Below are 22,796 nucleotides of genomic sequence, written 5' to 3'. Positions count from 1 at the left end.
TTCCCCTGGGGTACTGGGTCTTCAGGGACCGTACTCTGCAATTCATCTATCATAACCTCAAATTAATCTCTGTGCAAAACACTTTCCATTATAGAAAACCACCAACTCCTCGAGAGCCAACAATATCATCTATACTTTTAAGTCACAGAAGCATTCAATATTACAAACTATAATTTTCAAGTAATGTCAACCAATCACGAACGTTCCTTTAAAACCAAATTGTTTCTTGTCAAACTTGGAAGCCAAGCAGGTAGTCATCAGTCAACCACAAATTGCTGACATATGAGGACCTACCCAGTTCTGAAAACAGAAACTGGAAACATTACTGGAAAGTCAAACCAAAGGATCAATCTAGGATGTTTCCACTTCCATTTTGTCAAAATGTCCAGTTAGTCAGATATTTTCAACTCTTAGAGTCACCTGCAAATCACTAATTCACCAAATAAAGGAACTGAACTTGGTAAATGTAGTTTTAGCAACATATTTGATCTTTGCCTAAATGTGTGGCATACTTCAAATTTTAGTGCCAACAGCCAGACCTTTCTCTTCAACTGTGAATACTAATCGCTCAGCTATTTAATCAATATTCAAATTAAATGAATTATATACATTTGTGTTGAAGCTGGAGACTGAAAGGAAATCTTTATTGTACTAAAATGTATTTTTGTGTAACCTTGAAAAGCAGTAAATCAAAAGTTACCACCACAAAACTTGCTGTCATTCTAACCAACACTGGGTTAGGCCAAAAAGGTGGTAAAGATTCTGTCTGCTATTTGAGGAGACATTATACTTCATTCCTAACTTACATAAGCAGATTATCCCATTTTGTGGTCCCTGGGCATAGAAAATATTTCATTAATTTCAGTTCAACATAAATAACTACCATTCAAAGCTGAAGTTAATTCATAATTGCTCCATTATTTTCAGAATGAGCTCACTGGAAAGTAAGGATATATCTGCTCAGGGAATACATTTCTATGGCATCAGTGCTGACCAATTATCAATGCATTCCCTCAGTCCTCATAAATGTACATGTGGTAGTGAGCACACTAAAACTCTAAAGTAAACAGTTTGTAGCTAGGTAGTTCTGGTACCTGCTTCATGGGTAGTTTCAGGCACCATTGCAGTGGAGGTGAAGGAAGCACTTACTGCTCCAGTGGAATAGTGAGCCTGTTCATGGAAGAAAAAGCAGGAGAAAAACGCATTAGATCTTAGAATTTGTCTACTAAAGATACTATATAAGCACTAGAAACACAAAATGTCATCCTTCTGAAGGCGGACTTTCCGCTCTAGCTCCCATAGAAAGAAACAAATGCATGATGCAGCAGTAATTCTCCATCTGTTACTCACATTTGCTCTGATGAAACTCTAGTTAAGGCTGCCCATACACTGAGCTGAAGGGACTTCCACTACAGTTTAATACATCATTATGCAAAGATTCTATTATCAGAATTTATTTGTACGTCCACAGGTGGAGATATGAAAGGAGTATTGCTGGCAAGATGTCTGTAAAATTCTGCAACACTGCTGAGTAAGTGGAAGGACAATCCAGTGAACCACAGAGACAGTGTGGAGGAAAGCAAAACACCCCCCCTCCCACACGCAGCCCTTCTGCGTGCAGAGGCACTGTCCCATGGTTCCCAATAGCTATTTTGAGCTTTGCAATTCTCCTGCAGAAAGGAAATGTGGACGTCACACATGGGTTTTGTAGTAAATAAGAAAGATCTAATAAACCCAGAGATATGTTTGGCAGCTCTGGGGCAATGCCTGTAAAGAACACAGGTCAGGCCAATGCTCCATCCATAAGGTTACACTGCATCCTATGGAAGTTCACAGTTCTGTCCACCCGCATCATTAGCTGACAATCTGACTCTCTGACAGGTGAGGAGCTCATCATTGACTCTCACTTCTTTTTTTTCCTCTCTACATCTTTTGTTTTCTTGTAACACTGTGATGCCCTGAAAAAGAGGCAAATGCAATCCTACTCCTCGGTCACATACACTCCCTAATCTGTCACTAAGCCTCCTCATTAAAAGCCATATGTTGCATCACTCTTCGTTTTCATATAAGTGTAATCAAAGCACAAAAACACATACATCGCAGAAATATTAAAGGAAAGAAGAACACTCTGTCTTGCCCATTTTAAACAGCCTTTGATGTAGAAAATCCAGATGCAGATGAACTGTTTCTCTTGACAACCATGAACACAGAGTAAGATGCACCTGGAAGAACATCCTTTAAAATATTCCACTAAAAATCCTGCATTCCAGTGGAAAAAAATGGAGAAGCAGATGTGGATGATTTATATATTAGCCCACACCAGAAATGATTCACTTGCACTGCCCTTAAGGTGTGTTCTTTCTGCCAATCACTGCAGGAAGCAATGATAAACAAATTCAGAGCAAGACATTACAACCCGGGGAAAAAAGGTTATGCCAACATATACATCATAACAACATCATAAAGATTTTTCCTTTATATTGTGTTCCATTTCTAAAATGTTTAAGTTAATTTACAATGATTTAACAAAGACAAACTCACAGACACATAGACTGTATTTCTAAGGAATCCCAATATGATGCTCATACTGACATGTATGATAAATATCCATGTAACGGAAAACAGGAATAGTGTCTCTTTATACTGCAACATGGCCTCTAAGCTGAAAAACATCTATTACCATTCCTGTAGAAGCCAGACAGTGTCAAACTACAAATTAAGACAACTCACTGCATTCAGCTTATCCACTTTCTTCTTTTCAGGAGCCTTCATAGTAGCTGCTAGAATATCATCACCTTTGAATTCCTTATAAAGCTCCAGTAAAGTCTCTCGGGTCTCTGTATTTGTATTTTTCAAATAGTAAGATGGATCTAATTTTGCTTTTTCTTCATCTAGACAAGACAAAGTTAAATCACTCAGAGTTAAAAGAAAAACTCTATTTTGTTCTCCTCCATTTCATTATATATCTAGTTACACAAAAATCTTCCAGGTATTATTTCTATTTTTTTTTTTTTTAACAAAAAGGTCCAATAACTATATTTATTCCTGCAGAAACAGTAACAAATAGCAATGCATAACACTAACAACAGTATAACTTGAAATATAGCACAATAAATGCCAATACAATGAAGTATAACAACTTCATCAAAGAAAAAACAAAGGAAAAAAACAACTCCAAATCAAATACTGTAAAAATGCCTTTGAAATCACTAGAAATTATCTAAGTTCATGGAAGTCTTGTAAAATTTTCATAGAACAATAAAGACAAGATACAGTTGGGTACAGTATAAACTGTCCTTTGTCTCCTCACTGAACGGCCAGGCCTGTGATGCAAAAATCCCAAGAGCAGATGTTTAATGTGATTCTGGGGGGAGGAGGCTGGTGGATTGAACTGTAGAATATTAATTATTTTTTTTTTTAAATTAGGGTTTTTTATTTTTACAAGTTTTACTTGTTCTCTGTCTTGTTATGCCTACTATTTGCTGGATATGAAATATTCCATCTCTGAGATAATACCCACTTATTTTTAGTAGGTAAATAGAAAGAGAGATGCTTGCTTGCAGAACTAGTAGCTTTAAAAAAAAAAAAGTATAGTAAGACCTAGAAAAACACACCATGCTTTGAATCAACAATTAGACCTCATTAGAAACAGTTCTAAAGGAAACCACAAGGGCAAAAGAAAGAATTTTTTTCCTTCAGCAATTTACTATTAGCAGATATTACTAAGAATTTGGCTATCAAAAAAAAAAAAAAAACCCACAAAATAATAGAGATGCAAATTCCTTAGGTATCTAGAAAGAAAAAAAAAAGGCATTTTATTTTTTATTATTAAAATAATTTTGGGACTATTTTTGAAAAATCTACACAAATCTTTAACTTGGAAGAAGTCCATTGTTATTCAACAGAAGGATGGGCATTGTTGATACACATGAAAGAGCCTAGTAGACAGGTATGACATGCAGGTTTCCTTGTCTTGGTTCTGGTACAAGGTTAATGAACCTTTTGGCAATTTTTCCTCCTCACTTCTCTCTCATCTACCTACTCCTAAAGAATATGGAAAGCTTTCTGTATTGGCACAGCACTCAATAGAGACAGCTAATGACTTCTCAAAGAATCGTGTCTTTGCTTCAAAATTTGTTAACACCTTTTGATGCGAAAGTGACAGTTTTAACAAGTTCTTCATGTTTCCAAGAAGCTTTCAAAGTTACCAACAGTCACTGAGTGATGTCCATCCAGAAAACGGTGTCAATTCCACAACATGGTCTTTAGAATTTGCATATTTGGGTTGGTGTTTTCTCAGTCTACCTTTAATTCATCCTTACCTGGATCAATTACTTTTATGTTGTTCTTAACATGAAAGAAGTTCGAGACATTGAACTTATCCAGGTTCGTGGGATCCTGAAAATAACAATTAAAAAAAATATCAGAGAGCTTGTTAGACACCCATTCCATGCCACAGACTAATTTGAAGAGGAGACAGTGCCATAATAAATGCATAGGCAGACAAAGAACTTTCATACTCCCCAAACCACAAAGATGGAAAAAATATAAAGCGATCAACCCCAACCAACATCAGCAATGAGCCTGTTTATGGTAGGCTTTTTAGGGATCTAGAATTTAGTATCAAACATAATTAAGTTACAAACAGAACTAAGCTAAGTCTACCCTATCCTAGCGAGAAGAAAGAAGAGCTGCAGTCCCCTGATTCTTCCCTTTGTTTTATGGCTTGGTCTATGCAAATTCACATCAGCTATCTCCTCCTATTAATAACAGCGTGCCTGGTTTTCACATGCTCTGTGAACTTTTGTATTGCATTTCAAATTACAAATAAACCTCAGAGCAGTCTTTGCAGTCAGAACTGTTTTGGTTTTGATTTTTTTTTTGGACTATTGAAATCCATGCTTACAGAATTACATTTAAAAATTACAAAGAATAATTTTTAAAAGCAACAAAATGTGGTATTATGAAAACTCTATTGAGTGTCCACTCAAGGAAAACAGCAAAAATACAGAGTCCGTTAACTGTGAGTCTTTAGAGTATCTCTAGGCAACTTTCTGCATAACTTTGACCTTTCATTAGAGAGAGTGAGACAAGGAATGTCTACTGGTGATCTAGGTTACATCATACTATTATTAAACCGTCCTTAATCCTTTTCTTACAATGACTTCAAGGTTTTCTCGTCAAGCTCCTCTGCAGCACAGAAAGGTCAAAACATCAGTCCACAACACCCAGTCATTTCTGGAAAATCTATCTTACAGAAAACAATTCAAAATCTTAAATACCAAAATGTCTTAATAAAAAATATGCAATAGTTTCAAATTCACTATAAAAATATTGCGACATATTATGCAAAGAACTGTGACACTGACATATATAGTATTACCCCAAATAAATTTATCAAAGCTTCTCAGACCACCACTGCTGGTAAGAAGTTCTGACAATTCCATTTCTGCTAAAAGTAATGATTAATACAACCAGAGCTGGTAGCTCCATCACTTATTAAATGATCTAATTATGCCTTTTATTCATCCCTGAAATGGTATGCTTCTACCAGAGAGGGCACTTTTAGTTTTACTGCTGGTAGTAAAACCAAAACACATTTATGAAATCAAACTGTGTGATTCTGCACCCTAGACCTCCTGGCTTTCTGCTGTTCCCCTTCCCAACCCCTATATAATAATTTTTTATTGCTTCCTGCCCCACTATACCCCTCCAACAGATCTTCATCATGACATGGACTGCCAAAAAACCAAAAAGATATTTTAACATCTTGTAATAGAAACAGCTAATCTTTAAATAAAACTACTGAGGAATAGAAAATTTGGACCTGTTTTTTAACCAATTTTGTATCCTCTGACACCAGCACTCAGGTGTATTACTTATTACCTCACATATATATTTATGAATGAATAGACTTAATTTCAGCCTTGAACTCTGACAGTCAACAAGAGGTATGGAGAAAGTCTGAAGAAAGGGCCTCAGTGTGTTTCTTCCCAAATACTTTTCAGTAATCATGAGCTACAGCTTTTCCAGACAGAAGTCACTGCCTTGCCCATAAATGTGCCACCTCAAAAGGTGAAGGAAGTAAGACTGCTCACCCTTTCCAGGAAAGGAAAAAAATAAATCTGTGTATCAATATTAATAGAGACAAATGGATTTATAGCAATCCACACGTCTACTGTTCATGGCAAAGCTGAAGGGCAAGACCGACTTTTTTTAGACAGAAGGGAGGGCAGGAGACAGCACTAAAGATGAACCAGAAAACACCTTCACTATATTCCTCTAACTAAAGGTTCCTGATTTACTGATTATTTAAAAATAAATAAAAGGATATCACAACTGCCAGTGCCTTATGAAACCAAGCGTTTTGTGGACAGGGTACCATGAATCAGATTAGTTCAGACTGTTTCACAGACACTGTTCATTGAAACATTTACCTGGCTTAGCCAGCCTAATTGTAGGCATAGAGTAGCTCTGGCAAAAATGTTTACAGTCTCCTTCCCCACAAGGGATTTCTTAGGGCTCTCCAAACTGCCACTAACCTTCCCATAGGCAACGCATCCATTATGGTATGAAGGACAGCAAAGACCAGAGGGCAGCTCCCTCTCCTTGCAGACCACAGCTGTCCATCTGTTTCTGAGAGACCCAAGACAACCCTAAACCCCAAAACTGAAACTGAAGTCCTCTGCACAAGGTCCTTCATCACATTCAGGTTGGACATTTGTTCAAATGGAAACCTAGACAAAGGTTTGATTTACAGTTTTGTCCCTTGTGTTCCTGATTATGCAAAGCAGGAATCTCACTACTCATCAAGAAGGCAGACAACCCATGTGGCTACTCCAAAACCAGCTTCTGTCTGTCAGTGGAAAAAAAACCTCAAAAATGGTTCCTCTGGTTGAAGTCTGAGTGTCAGCTTACACAGGACACCTAGGACAAGTGGTTGACATATTGATTCCTCCCTCTAAATTACAGCATCATGACACACTAGGAGAAGTTTAATTAGAATTAGACAAATGTGCATACTGAGTGTGACAGTACTGAGGTGAATATTAAGTTAAACAGTAGACACCATTTGCTTCTACCATCTCCAAGAGCAGAAACACATCTGACCAGTCCAACTTGTGCTGCAGAAGACAAACCATTTCCTTACTGATGGTAACGAGTCCTACAACACAAGATACATGTTTTTTAAAGGTAGATCTATGTACATCTTAAAAGTGCACACAGTCTTTAGACATCACTTCGGGAAGCAAACTGTCCAAACACTAATAATTAGCTTTCCAAGCTCCTCTCATTGCATCCCTGACATTTATTACATGCAGAATCAGAACAGTCCAACCAACACACCACAGGGGTGGGCAGATGGATGTACCCACATCATGAGAGCCTTGAGCTCCAGTGAATTAATGGCTTCTCCTGGTCAGAGAAAGGCTGGACTCACAGGGATGTTCCCAGTCCTGCTAAGATTAAGGCCTAGAGCCCAAAGGCCTAAAGAAATCAGTTCTGTGTAAGTACACAGAAAACAGAAAGGAAGATGAACCATGAAGAGTAAACTGGCCTATTTTTGTCTTAGCATGTTTAAAAATACATCTTCAAATTACATGGGCAAGAATCTCAGGGTTTTTCTCATTAAGTTTACAAGCCATAAACTTTAGTTTAACAAATTACTAGCACAGACTTCAAAAGATTGCTAACTATCGTGAGTATTAAAAATCTCATATTTGATGTTCTCCTGAAAGCTGGGCTCTGAAAACAATTAATTTCAAATTTTATTCCACTTGATTTTTACTATCATTTTCCAGTTTCACTTACTTAGGGAAACGGCTTAAACTCCATTAATCTTAAGGACCATACAAATGATCACCCAAGAAAAGCAGGTTAAAACCAGCAGTTTTAGACTGTGTGATTTCTTTGAGGCCTGATTCCTTTCTTACCATTTGGTCAGCCACGCTGCATCCCTAATTACCTCGAGGACTGTTAGCTTCATACACTGACCATGTCCCAACATGTCACTTCTATACCCGCCACTCTGCACACGCACTGGTGCAGGATTCACCCTCAGAGAGCCCTCACCCACAACCGAGAGGAAATCTGCTCTGACCTTCTGTCACACAAAGAGCAAACAAGAAATAGCTGAGGACTGAAATATCAATTAACAGTGTGCAGCTCAGCTACCTCCAACTTAGCTCATTAGTTATGCTTCCTGCCACAAATGTCGATGGTGTTTAACAGCTTGTCAGGAACCACGTCTTGTCCACTGCTGATTAGCTTATACAGAAACAGTAAAATTGACATAAGGAAGCACATAGCAGTATGAGCCTTTTTTTTTCTTCTTTAATGACAGCAAACCCGTTTGAATCCTACCCGGACTTTATTTTGTCTATTTATTTCTCCCAGGTATCCCCCTACATTTCTGTGGTGGAAAGCAGATGCACTTGTTAGCACACATCTACCAGGGAAGGCTCTCAGCAGGCTGCTGTCAGAGGACTGTGCCTATTACCACTAGCACAACACGGGTGTGGGGGTTTATTGCAATTCTTCTGGCAAAGAGGCACAGACCATCTCTGCCTCTGCTTTACCTGCAAGCACGGCTGTTGGGCAGAGCCACACTTCTCACTAGCTCCCCTTCCCCCTGCCAGCACACAGCCCAGCAACAGCTTCTAAGAGTTTCCAGAGCAGGAATAATTTCTGCTATTTCACAAATTTGAGAGCCATGGTTTCTGGCTTGTGAACAGAGACACAGTGGAGGATGACAAACTGACAGAGGGCTAAAAGGGAAATTGCTCTTAGTTCCTCTGAACACCTCCTACCAAATAGGATATAAAAGCAGGGTGTTGCAGCACTCTCACTTTGCTCTCCTCAGGACCCTCTCACACTTGTTGCAATGGGAAGAAGTCCACAGGACTGTCAGAGCCCACCACTGTGTCCAGCAAAGCACTACCTGACCCTGTTCCTCTCTGTGCATCTTGAGCTGGGGCTGGTGCTTGTCTCAGCCTGCCCACTCTTATACAAGGGAATCCAGATTATACATATTTATGTGCTTGCTATTAAGTTCCACATTGTCACACAAATAATAATTTGCAAAATATATGACTGAAAACACACACGGAATTTACAGTAACACTAATTAAAAATAATTTCTACCAGACTGTTGAGCAGATTTTGTTGCAAACATTTTGTCAGAAAAAACAGTGGACAGGAGACCTTGAGATCTAACACCCCCCAAAAAATTTACTTGGAAAATAACTTCAAATGAGGTTAAAGATTTAGACTGAAAACTAGCTGAAAACCTGTAAAACATAGGACTGGAGGAATCACCCCGTTCTGAATTGTCATCTAATGCAATCTTATTATGTCAAAACTCCTTCAAAGCTATACTGCATGCTACCTTAAAAACAACTGCAAAGTGAAATGATGAACAGCAATCTACCAGAATGGGAAGCAAAAAAGGGAGGTAGGAACACTGCAAACAAGCTTCAACAGTACCAGACTTCCTATTACAGACACCCTGCCATACAGATCTCTAAGTGCTTACCCATTAAGTCTAACTAATAAATCTTGAAGTACTTGAGCTGTCTGCCAGCTGGTAGTACATTCATGACATTTGCAAGGGATGGTAAGTTAGGCTGAGCTGATCATCTTTCAAGGTAAAAGTGCGTTTAGATTTACAAAAAACACAGACAAAATACAACAGCAATATTCCATTTAGAACAGATATGAACCAGTACAGTTGAGAAAAAAATTATCTGAAATAATGATAAACTGTAAGGAGAGATAAACTTGGAAAAAAGTAACACTTGCACTGTAGAAGATGGAAAGCTTGACTTGAGTTTGTGGCAAGACTGTACAGCTAAGAAAAGGCAATTTCAACTTGAGGGTGAAGAGCTACAGTCTAAACAATCTAGTCATACTAAGACTGCTGGTGTCTGGGAACGGTTTTGTATGGAATAATGTCACATGTATTTCTGTTGTTATCAGCAAGGTATTAAACCAGAATCCATGACATCTTTGGCCTGAATAACTACATTCCAGTTTTGGTAATATAACTTGCACACCAGGTTACTCTTCACCTCCTGCCCTGAGGGGCTGGATAATATTGCCATATGTTGAAGAATTGCCATGCTCTACACCCCAGGACACCTACATTTTAAAAGGCGGAAAAAGCAATTTCTGTATATGTAAGCACTGAGGATTCTTTTACAAAGAGAGGCATGTCTCTCTAACATGATCTAAGATAGTGTTATTAACAACTAGATTTGTGATTGTGCTTTTTTTAGTTCCATATCCAAAATAATTTGTCCTTTTTAACAAGTAAACTTAATAGCAATAGGACACAAATAACTGTCACTAAAATCAAAGTGACCAGTTGAGATGGCGCTCACCAGGAAAGATAACAGAGATGGATCATGATTAGTGTTTGAATAATGTTTAGCACTCAGGACAAAGAATTTTATGCAATTCTCTCTCTTCTGGAAAGAGCAAAATTTTGGGTTTGTTTTTAATTATATACACTAGGAGAGAGAGGTCAAGTTTGAGGTTAATTTCTATTCTGGTAAAAGAACATCCCTAGCAGCTGTAGGATTGCCCTTTATGTATCAATAAGGAAGAATGTCATCATACAAATAATCAGTAAACATACATTATTCAAGTTTTCCATTTATCATGTTGTATTTCACTATCAAACACAGGTACTCCATCTGCTTCCTAGGACATTCAGAGTCAGCCTCTGGAAATGCAATTTTCTATTGATAAACACAGCTATTACAGACAGTCCTATTCAGCTGTTATTTGCAAAGCAAAGAATGTTTTTTATAGCAACTTCCTTTGTATCTACCTTTTTCCCAAACAGCAAGGTCACTGTTACCAACTCACCCTCGATTCCAGCTCTCTCAGATACCACAGTATTCAACTTATGTGAGGGAATAGGAAACCAGCAAAGCGATAAATTTCAACACAGAACTGAAAGGTTTTTAAGAGAAGTGGGATTTGGGATAGAGCTCTAGAGCCACAAACTGAAACACAACAGATTGCAGTCGTGAACTCTGGCTATGAAACAAAGCCACAGGTGGTACAGTTTGGCAGTGCGAAGCCACCATGCTGCCTGCAGTGTTGTCAACAAGAGAGCTTGTAGAGGAGACACTGGTCTGTCTTTCAACAATTTACATGAAGAAAACACTATACGAAAGTAACAACAGATCCCTGTACCACATATACATAAGCAATTTTAATACCCAGGCTCATCATTCCACTTCAGGTTGCGTTCTGGCCTCAACAAAGCAAGTCAGGGTAGGGCAGCACTCGAATAGGAGAAATCAAGGTACACATGCAAGTTTGCAGTGGGTGTTGTGCAGTTCATTAAACAGCTCTTCTCATTCAACACCCTGAAGCCATTTTAGCCTGTTCGTTGAAAATTCTTTTTTGAAAAAAGTATTAAAAAACTAATTGGGTGAAGGGTCAAACTTTAACTGGTTAACATTTAGCATTCAGATGGTCAAAATCTCTTCCAGTCCAATCCCAAGATGGAGGTATCTTTGCTATTTGAGAAGAGTATACCACAAGATGGTACACTACAGAAGTTAAGACCAATCCATAGTAAGTTGTTTACTTAAGAGGAACAAATCTACTCATGCATTACAAATATCATCCTAAACAGACAGGAGAGGGGTACAGGCAACGTATGGCTGTAACCTCCATGCAGTTGGCAAGATGACAGTACCAGTGACTGGACAACTACCATAATCCTCAGAGTTTCTGTTAGCGGACATACTCTTCCACACAAGACGGAAACCCAACATGTCAAGAACACAATGAAGATGAAAATCCACACAGGGAACATCTAAATTGCTAGCTATTGCATTTTGGGATTTAGGGGACTATAGCATCTGTTTGCTGTTATGAAAAATCAAAGCTAGGTGTGTAACAGGAACACACTCTTTGTACATAATTCAATTCCTAACCTACAAAACCTACCAAAATATTTTTAAACGACTGCAATTTCAATTATTTTTTCAAAATAATCTGGTTTTCCATACTGATGCACAGAAACATTTTTAGTCACTCATGTTGTCTTTTTTTACTGTTCCAAATGCATTAGCAGCCATGCAGTTACATTCAAATAACATTCTGTTGGGAGCTTTCAATCTGAAAAAGCTATGTTTTTTGCTTCTGTTGTATTAAAAACATTTTACTTTGTTCATTAGCTTGAACAGCCACAAGCCCAAAGGAATAGAGAAAAAATATTTATAAACATGCTGTCAGCACTGCAGTGTAGGGAAGAAGAGATACAACATTTAATTTAAATTTAGACATAAATGAAGAATATTTTTCTATTCAGATTAGACTGTATTAGTCTTGGTTAGTGGCAAGGAACTGTTCATGAGATGCATATTAAATCATGACTCCAATAATAATGATCCTTGAATCTTTTTCCCCCGTTTTGAAATCATGCAAGTTTGAAAATGCCTACTTTTAAACAAAAGTTTTAGATCTTTTGATACTAAACTTCATCTGTAAATAACTATCTTTTACACTCTCAAATTTATAGTGCTGTTTTAATTTACATTTTAGTCCTGTTAAAATCAGTAAAAGACCAACATTGGTATCTATTCAGAGGAAAAACATTCTATGCAAACACTTAAAAAAATCCTCTACTTTGCTGCTTATTTTATTCTACATTTAGAGAAACATTCTATAAAAAATGCTTTTCTGAAGCTTTGACTCTTTTAGGCATCTTCAAAAGAGTATGATGCTCAATCAACTTCAGTTTTAATGTAACAAGTTTATATACTTTACATTCTAAATCACATTTCTTTTGATAACATAGACAATGTGTCATTGGCTGTGTAGAGCTCAAGATTCAGGACATATTTTTATCCTTCCTCTACCCAGTCTTTTCCCAATGCACTTCTGTTAAGTCTCACAACAAATTGGAGGTGTCACAGCAATTTTTCAGGTAAGATTAATAAAAAAAAACCCCAAAATCTCATGTGTAGTTTCATATCTAAAAATTACAACTATATACAAGATCTTACATTCATTGGATACAGTGAAATAGTGAGCAACCGCAAATACATTTGTCAAAATCCACATTTTACATTGCATCCTTGACTTTTTCTGGGCACCTTTTATTTTTTGCTCCTTCAATTTACAAAGTTGAACAATCTGCTTCTCTACAAGGCACACAATAATCACTCTAGAGATTTGTCAAGCTCTAAGTTATATGGCATCTTTGTGGCTCATATGGATAACAAAGAAAATACAGCAATTACCCTTCTACCCACCTCCAAGACACACACACAGACAATGTTTCCCTGTTCAGTTGTTTGGGATTCCTGCTATTACAGTGTACATAGCAACATTCCATACTCTGCAAAAAAGCTGTATAGTAAGACACGTAACAGAGAGAAAAGTTTACCTGCAGTGTCACAATGTCTTGCCGAGTGAAGGGCTCATCTGTCAAAAGATCCTTGTAGCTCTTTGGTTTTATGTTCAGCTGCTCAACTGCCTAACAGCCAGGCAAAAAACACAGAAGTTAAAAATTTGATTGTTACGTGTAAATACTACAAGTAAATACGTGAAACCAATAAAACCTTAAATTACAAATGATTAAGAAACAACCTCACCCATTCTCAACTGGCACCTGCAACACTTTCATTGTGACTCAACAGTTTTGTGTGTTTTTTTTTTTTTTTTTAAAAAAAAGAATCTTGCAGACTCCACTCCATAGTTATGCATATCATTTTAAACAAATCCATCATAAAAGGACTGCCAGAATTAAAAAATCTTGCTTGCAGTTTTCTAAGTTAAGTATTTTACAGATGATGTAAGACAGGCAGCTTTAACAAGGGGTCTGTATCTCCCCCACTGTCAGCATCCCTCAGGGAGACACGCATGTCCCAGGCCAGCCCATGCACCAGCAGAGTTGCACTAGCCCCGCACTCTCTGTCCACCCTGACTGCTCCACCGAGCCTGCAGCAACATGTCTGTTCACCTGAGAAAATTAAATGATGCTCAACAAAGCAGCAGCACGTTGTTTCATAGTGATAATCAATGTGGAATACATACTTTGTTGTTACAAATACATCATACAGAGACACAACTGTGGAGGTCTACCTGCAAAAAACCTGAATCCATCTTATTCACCCAAATGTCCCCCATTCTCCTTCGATGAAAGTGATAAGATTTTTCTAGTACCTCCAGAAGTCTGTAAGTTAATTCTATGCTTATAACAAACTGATAAATGCTAATGCTTCAAGTGGTACACCACATGAGAAACAGGCCCTCTTGGCAGAGCTTGTTTAGGAAGCCCAGTATTAGAAATTGTAGCAAACTGAGCAAGAGTTTTACAGTATCGACAATCATTTAATAAAGACTACTCTTAAACTCATTCTTGCCTTTTGACCATGGCAACTGTGATGAATCCAGCCTTTTCCTTGATTGCTTGTTCCTCTCTCAGTATCTGAAAGTCCTACTGAAATTTCCCATTAACAGATTTTGAAAAGTGAATGTTTCAGTGCTCAGGATTTTTCAATGCTAGATCCATTAACTGAAGGATTTATTTGCTACTGAAAAATAAATAACCCTTGCTTTTACAGTAAGGATTTTGCAAACAAATCACAACTAAAATTCCACCTGGGTTCACATAAATGAAAATGCAGTTCAAGTGTCCATTAAGGCATCCTGTCTACTCTTTCCCCAGGTCCAGTTAAAATACTCTTTTTCATTCATTGATATGAATAGCAATGTGGAAATTTGTGTTTTGGTGATGAATCTCTATCAGAAAGAAGACAACAGAAAATTTGTCTATTAATTCAGCTGAGGAGCATATAAAAGCTACTTATTTTGGTCTACAAGATTCAGTGCATGCAGATTAACTTAGGAAAAAGGTTTTAAAAATATCTATTAAATCACATTCTAGCGTTGCTTATATTTTGAAAGCAAAAGTTGGACAACAATCTGTGAAGTCAGTTCATTTCCTTGTACTTTAATTTCCCTGGCTGTAAAACATGAGTAAAACTTACCTATTATTCTAAAGCACTTTATTATCTTCAGTGAAATGCATCAAGTATAAAATATAAATAATGAAACGCAACAGACAACCTACCTCATAGGCAAACACATTTCCAGTTGTCTTGATGGCCACAATATGGGAGTTATTGGTGAATACAGTAAACAGCACTGGACAGTGGTATTTACCTGATGGAGGAGAAAAAAATTAATTTTGACATGAAGTCCCTGCAACTGTTTTGAAATTACTAATTTCTGTTATATCTGTGAAGGATATTTAGATTAATTTTTAATGTAAAGTGTAACCAGTGTGTATTTAATGGTGTTTTAACTATGTTCTGATTCTTCAGTGCCAAACAGAAAAAGTAACACTTAAGAGAACTATAAAGCAAGCAATGAAAACACAGTTTTGAAATTTGCCTTCAACTGCCCCAACACAGAACTTTGTCCACTTGCTTGGTATCTATGAAGCACCACAGTGTAATTGTTATTGTTGTAATCAAAGCTCTACAGATATCATGAGCCTGTACTTTGTAACATGCCCATTGCTCTATTTTCAGTGTTGCTCCCAGAAATAAAAGTTTAGCTTATATCCTACAAAAAAGTTCACAGCAGCTGTTGCACTTTTAGGAGAGGAGAGCATTTTGTATTCAAATGTGGCAAGCAGAATGCCATTAAATCTGAACACGTTATTCAATAAGGAACTCAGCTTCTGCTCTAATCAAGCTGTGAATTTTCCCAGGAGGGTCAGCATAAATATTAAGCATGTCAACAACAAGCAAACTGATGGAAGGCAATGTACGAAGGAAAAGAAAAATGTCTCCATGATCTCAGCAGAAAGCAATTAGAAGCAGGTTATTAATACTTGATCAGTTTGCTAGACCTGGGGGTTTGGGTGAGATTTTGGAAATAGGTTGGGTCTATTTGGTTCATTTTTTCCCTAATTACTATCTGAAAATCAAATCAGCAGGGAGACTGGATCAGAGACAGCTCACAGCCCCTACAAACACAGGAGAGGCAAACCCCTACAGAGTATTTACCATTAACTGATCAGCCAGAGGAGACACTCTGACCTTCAGCACCCAGACACAAGTAAAAGCTGAGGACTTTCTGTTCATGCCACCAGCACTGAAGGAAAGCCATTGCCACAAGGGACTGAAATTCAGGAGTAAGTTTAGAAAGGGATTTCTGGAAGTGGCACCAGGGTATGGCCCAACTGATGGCTACAGAAACATGCCGGTAAAAGGTGAGGCCTCACCCCAGCTGCACAAAAAGGAGAAAATCACAGTTTTCAGTTCTAGCAAAAGCAGAGCTGCTGAGGGTACACACTTCTTGATCTGGATAGAAGGTACTCAGCTAAGGAGGGATCATTACATGGAAGAAACTGCAATATCTGAAGACCTTTTTTAACCATACAGATGTGAAGAGAGAAGATCCTACATATGTAGCAACCAATCCACATGTTTAGATTTAAAGGAAAGTTTACAGATAGACAGAAATGCAACATTTTACTCTTCTGCTTTTGTTGCATTTTCCCTTGATCACGTAATGACACAGCATGCACCTTTTTAAGAAAAAGGCTTCTGAGACTGTGTGGCTGCCACCATAATGCCACCCCAGCATTATGAACTGGACTTCTTTAAGGAAAGCACAATATTACAGTACCTTTCAAAAACCTGGGCCCCAGTGACTATTGATCATTTTTTAACACCCTGATCTTGAGACAGATGGAACACAAAACACAGAAGAAATCCATCAACTAGAGAAAAGACCTTGTAGTCCACAGACTTTAGTAAAATAAGGAGACAGATAGTCCAGAATTTTATTCCCACCTAATCCTTGCCACTCGTTTCAAATAAATCATTATCTGCCTTGTAAAAGATTATTTTATCTCGACTCTTCGCTTTTATTCCTAGCATCCTCTCTTAGATGGCAGATTTTATATCTTTAACCCTGCAGAAATAAAACTCAAGGCTGCTGTCTCGTGTGCTGCTATTCCCAAAATCCCACGTGTTCATCTAAGTCTAATTCATTTTATAAACAAAGAGTTGCTCAAAACCAAGTGAACAGCAAATGTTGCCACAGGCAAGTTAGAAAAAAAGATAACACATTATAGAAATTTAGCCTTTTCTGAAATTTTTCCTGAAAGTAAACAGTACCTTACTGCAGTAGCAGCTATAGTGAAGTGAAATTGCTGAATGTTTTACAGCTTCCCAGTGTAAAGGAAAACAGAAATGGAACTTTAAAGGTAAACATGTCACTCATAAGAAGCAGTTATTCTATTCAAAAAATGAAAACCATGATAAAGAGCACAAACTGTGTAACTTTACCATGAGTAAGGCAAACCAGGATTTATTAAAACATTCATTAAGGGGAAAAAAAAAAACCCCCACAGATAATTACTGCACTTACCTTCACTGTTTTTAGCAAAATTCAGCTTTATAAGTGATTTGGCATCTAGTTTCTAAGGAAAATGAAGCATTAAAAAAATTAATCACAACAGAGTCCAACCATGGAAATAAAAGGAAACTAACATCAGTGTTAGGATTTTAATAGTACATAATTTATTAATAATATATTGCAAGTTGTCTGAATCATCAGAACCCTGGGAATTTAAGTCACAGAGAGCCCACAGAAAGAGCCTGAGAACTGAGATATGTTTATTTACAGTGTTATAGTTTGACACAGTACAGTGCTAACCAGAGTGAATAAACTCAAGAAGTTGCACAACCTTCTTAGCACAAACTGAAAAGGGAGTTTGCATGAAAAGCTAAAAGGCAAAGATCACTGCTGCTGATCAGAAGTGACAATTCAGAAGGGACCTCTGATGAAAGTCATAAAGCCAGCAAACCATTTTGGCAATCAAGCTTGCTACCTTTTCTGAAATAACTGTAATTTTTCTTTTACATCAGGAAATGTGTAGCAGAGCCCACATGATAACCAGCAATAAGGAAGAGAAAAGGAGGCACAAATTCTCTGGAAAGGGGCTTGGGGTCATGAAGAGAGTCCCAGGAGGGATCTTCAGCTGCTTATTCCCTAGGTAGGAATTCCAGGGAAGAGGGAACCGAGATGGCAACCCAATACCACAACCCCAAGACTGGGGTAACGTTCTCAAGATGCCAGAGAGGACACCACAAACTAAGCTAGCTCCTGCTCTCCCACGCTCCCACGTCTATAGCATTTTTCTGCTGCCCTCTCGCTGGAGGGGCTCTGACATGGGGAGGGAAGAGCTATTGGGCTGCCAAACACTTCTGGACAATCAGGCTGCTCCCTCCCCACAGCCTTCCCGAAGAAATGAAAGCTGCAAGCACACCCACAGTAACAGTGAGCCTTCAGTAACGTGACAGGGCAGGCCCACGTATGTCAGTCATTTCACAAGGTCAGTCTGTGATTTGGGCACATCTCTGGCACGATGGGGCATATCACATCTGGGGTCACCCCACCAGCATAGCCCACTGGGTACAGTCAGGTAGCGCTCGACTGGGGCACCCAGGTGGAGACAAAGTCCAGCCCAACAAGCTGTAAGGCTGAGTCAGGATAAGAGATACAAAAAAACCCCCAAACCAACAGACCCTTTGATTGTATCAACTGTCAGGGACAGTTTCACTGCGAAATTGATTGTTAAGAGCACACACAGCACAGGCCTTTTAAAAGAAACAATCGGTTCTCTTCTCAAAACACACACCTGAACAGATTAGGGAGGTTTTTATAACCCAGACAGCTCTTTATAAACAGCCACAAGTGGAGATCTGCCAGCTGCAGTGCCGATGCTGCTAGTTCAATCACTATGGCAAAGAGCAATAACAAAATCATGTGAAACCAAAGTCAGTGGGCCTTTCTGCCTAATCAGAATTCATATTCTTGGTTCAGAGAGTACACGTTATGACAGTTGGACTCATTCATTTATAGGAAGGCACTTCTCAAATTCTTTTCAGCCAACTGGCAGGCTCTTTTGCTGCCAAAAAGGTAACCATCTCTCTAATTTATTAGCAAGAAGAGCAGTGACGGCTAGTAGCAATAAGATGGGAAAGAAAAAAACAGAGGCCAGGTGAGGTTATATGTAGTTAAGTCAACAGCTGGGTTATATATGTAGGCAATGGAAGACTAGTGACACTGGTTTTCCTTAAGTGGATTCCCAAAAAAAACCCTAAACCCCTAACACCTGCACACTGCTGAGGTACAAAGAAAGACAGCAAAGGCAATGGCAGCTTCTGAAATGACTAAGTGAATATAGAGCTTTATTATTTATCTTCTTACAAGAACAGAATTGTCAAAGAAGTAGGGGAACAGCAGAGTTGCCAAAATGAACATACGATCCTGGACAGATCTGTTCAACCTAAACAACTTATTAACAGAAAGCAGCACCCATCTGTGCACATGTGCAACAGCCCAGAAGTTAGGTTCTAGAAAAAGCTTCTTTAGAAATACAGTCACTGGAAACATTAATAATTTGAAGGAAAGCCTTTCCATTATCTTCCTGGCAGACTTGAGCTATCCCCAAAACATATGAGCAGATCATCTTTAAACAAAAATGGAAACAGTTCCCTAAGAAACAGTTTAGTATGACTGAAGATTCAAATTTATACCTTGACAGAAATTTAGTGGAAAAAGACAGACTAAACTTAAAGGAAGCAAAGGCTGCAGTACACTCTTTCATCTGTCAGCCTATGATATATTGTTAGAGGTGCTGCCACGTCCTTGGACTCTTATCCATATCCAGGGAAATAGTATGGTATCTCAGGTCACATCTTTCCATAATATGGAAAAATGTTATTTTGCAACATCAGTAGTAACATGGTGCCTCAGCTACTTGTGCTGCCATCTGCTTCCCACCGAGATGAGCACTTATACAGTCTCATATGTCAACAGCGAATAAAAAAAATAGTGATTTTCATATAGGAGTTGAAATACAGGCACTGCCTGAAGCCTTCTTCCAGGACAAGAGCTCCATGCTGAAGTGCTGTATGAACATCATAAAATTTTATTGCCACATACTGGCCTCCTATCAAACTTGTGTTGAAGAAGTGACTTTGGCATGTCAGCTCACCCCCTTTGGAGCAGCTCTGCGCTTCGGCTCAGCTGACAACAGCTTTGTGCCCAAGCACTCTCATGCCATAACACAAGGGAACTTCCCACTATTGATAAAGGACATCTGTGCAATGTATTTATGAAAAGGGACGGAAATGGACCAAGACTTGTATATGAGAAAATATGTGGGGGTAACAATCAGGGCAACACCTCAAAAATACTTTGAGAAGTTGACTGACATGTCTTAATGCATGGCAAGACAAGAGGGGGATTTAGGGTTTTGTCAAAGGAGATCTTTGGAGCACTGGAACGGCAAAACCAGGCGATGGTTTGCTACAAGGGATTGCCATGGCCTACAAAGGCAGCTCAGTGCCCAAGACCAGGCTGCAGGAAGGGAGAACTGCACACAGAGCAGCCACAGAGGCAGGAGTCCAGCCCGCATGCGAGGACTCCCAGTAGGTCCAGTTCTGAAAGACCTACACATTACGCAGGAAACTACAAAAGAATATGATATAGAAAACCTGTATCATATTTTTTCCTCCCCTCAAGTTCCTAATTTCACATGAAAACAGGGTTATCTTGTGTGTGGGTGAATCTGATTTTATTTATTCTCCATGAAAAGTCAAAGCTTTCCAAGCACCATCACACAGTTTGTTGCCATGGAAATGACCATTATGCCACAAACAGGCGCCAATCTTCATGGGAAAAGACAGCAGGAGTGAATGAGTCCTAAAATGAGTTAAAGTACTTGTTTTCATGTATTTTTTATTAATAATAACAGAGCTCATATACTGCATACACAGCTCAAGTTCAAAACTATTTACAACCTGAGTTTCCCTGACACACACCTACCATCCAGTTTCAGCCAATCTCCAGTGACAAAAGCAAGAAAAAAACCAATGTTTATTAAAAACACTTGATCTAATTAAAATTCTAAATTCTTAACAAAAATGAAAGGCCACAAGCATCTGCCACTTCCCCTAAGCAGAAATAAGAGCTGCATATTCACTTCTAAAAATATTTTATACGAATACTGGAAAGCAGGCACATTTCACGGCATGTAGTGCCAGCTGCTCCACAGCAAGGAAGGGCTAAAAAAACAAATGCAAAAACTGTGCAAGCTCTTTTCTCAGCTGACTCCTCTCTCGCAGGCACACTTCCACAAAGGCAGCCAAGGCTACTTTTGGCCATGACCTACTTTCTCGCAGCAGCAAGAAACCCCTCTGCCCTGCACGGTCTCATCTGTCAGCTGACAGCACTCATTCCTGCGGGATCCCAAAGGGCAGCATCCTTTATTGATACCCAAAGCAGAAGTTATTACGACGCATAGGTTAGTGGGGCACTGTGGCAGCTTGTGGATGAAGCATGCCGATTGTTTCGAATTAAATCATTCTCTGTCATTACTGTGTGCCTCATGAAGATATGACCTACAATCCCCATGCATCAATTAGTTACAGTCTCTGAATCTCTTTGGTCTGTGGCTGCACGTTCTTCTTGTTAATGAGGTTCTGACCCTCTTGGATATGCACCAGCCTGAAAGGCAATCAAAATGGGCTCATTTGATTCCCTCACCACATGAGTAGGGTTGGTGTCATGGGGCAAAAGCTGTATTTGGTAAATACAGACTCTCCCACTCTATCAACAGCAACTGAGTTAGTGTTAAAATGTTCAACACTTGGGGATCGGACACCCTTCTGAATGGCCTCTGGCAGAAACACACAGTAAAGCTATGATGGGGAAAAATTAACACATAACATCTGAATTGTTGGCCACACAAGGACAAAATTACCCAGTGCTGGCATGGCCATTTGGTAGGTTCTCATCCCACCAAAACAAGAAACACAGAGTTACCTCAGGTAGAAGAGAAAGCCAAACCAAATACTAATATTAAAACACAGTGTTGCTTACCAAGTACTCAATTTAGCTTAATAGCAGCAAATGAACTTTGTATTAAATTCTTCAGTTCCTTTAAAGACAAGACCTGTTACTCTTTGCATACAACTTCACATTTTAAGAAGCCATCATATAATTTGCCCTGATATAAAACCTTCAAGAAATACGGGGATATGAATTTAATTAATAGTACTGGAATAACTCCATGTATAATGTTACTTATTTCAGATCTTGTAAATGGATTTAATGATGATAAAAGGCACTGGAAACCCTTAGCTAGTCTACACATTATAGGAATATGTATGGAAACAGCAGCACTGTTTTAACAAGATAAGCTATCTTCATATAGTTTAATATTTCATGAAAAATTTGGGGTCAGCAGCCAAGAGGCCGGAATAGTCTCATGATTCAAGGTATTCTTTCTATGTTCAGTTCAACAGCAAAAATGCTAGATATTTATCACATGGGACAACTGTCTACCAAATGCTAAAAAGATACCCTCAATTCACATTCTTGGATGAAGCTGCTGCTTAACTGCAGCTTTTATCTACAACTGAACTGGTATGGAAATGGACACAAAAGATCCTTCATTAGCCACTTCCAGACCACTGTATTTCCATATTTAAATTTTAATTAAACCGACACCATATGGACACCAAAGCCGTACCCAGAGAATCATAAAGATATGCTTGAAAACACACATGGCTCACAGATATTAGCAATAATGTTGCTCTATCAAAGAGCACATTAACAGAAATTACTTTGAGAAAAAGAGGTGCAGTTTCATGTGCAAGATTAAAGCTGCCGTCTTAATGCAGCAGAAGTCTCTCAATCCAGAGACTCACCGCCAAAGACAACATGGTTCATGG

The 22,796-nt window shown here is 38.5% G+C and overlaps 1 protein-coding gene across 1 annotated transcript in view; it reads right to left on the bottom strand.

Moving 5' to 3' along the window:
• Positions 1–22,796, bottom strand: part of PPIL2 (peptidylprolyl isomerase like 2) — a 73,487-nt gene that overhangs the window by 40,191 nt on the left and 10,500 nt on the right. Inside the window, exons 6-11 of the mRNA XM_074921294.1 lie at positions 17,419–17,470; positions 15,104–15,195; positions 13,415–13,504; positions 4,323–4,398; positions 2,731–2,891; positions 1,095–1,170 (exon numbers count right to left, since the gene is read on the bottom strand). Of these exons, the coding sequence (XP_074777395.1) occupies positions 1,095–1,170; positions 2,731–2,891; positions 4,323–4,398; positions 13,415–13,504; positions 15,104–15,195; positions 17,419–17,470 (547 nt within the window). The remainder of the gene's footprint in view (positions 1–1,094; positions 1,171–2,730; positions 2,892–4,322; positions 4,399–13,414; positions 13,505–15,103; positions 15,196–17,418; positions 17,471–22,796) is intronic.

This window comes from Athene noctua, chromosome 17 (genome assembly GCF_965140245.1).
Source record: "Athene noctua chromosome 17, bAthNoc1.hap1.1, whole genome shotgun sequence".
Classification (NCBI taxonomy): domain Eukaryota; kingdom Metazoa; phylum Chordata; class Aves; order Strigiformes; family Strigidae; genus Athene; species Athene noctua.
The sequence above is the reverse complement of the archived record's forward strand: the minus strand, read 5'-3'. Positions and strand labels throughout refer to the sequence as shown.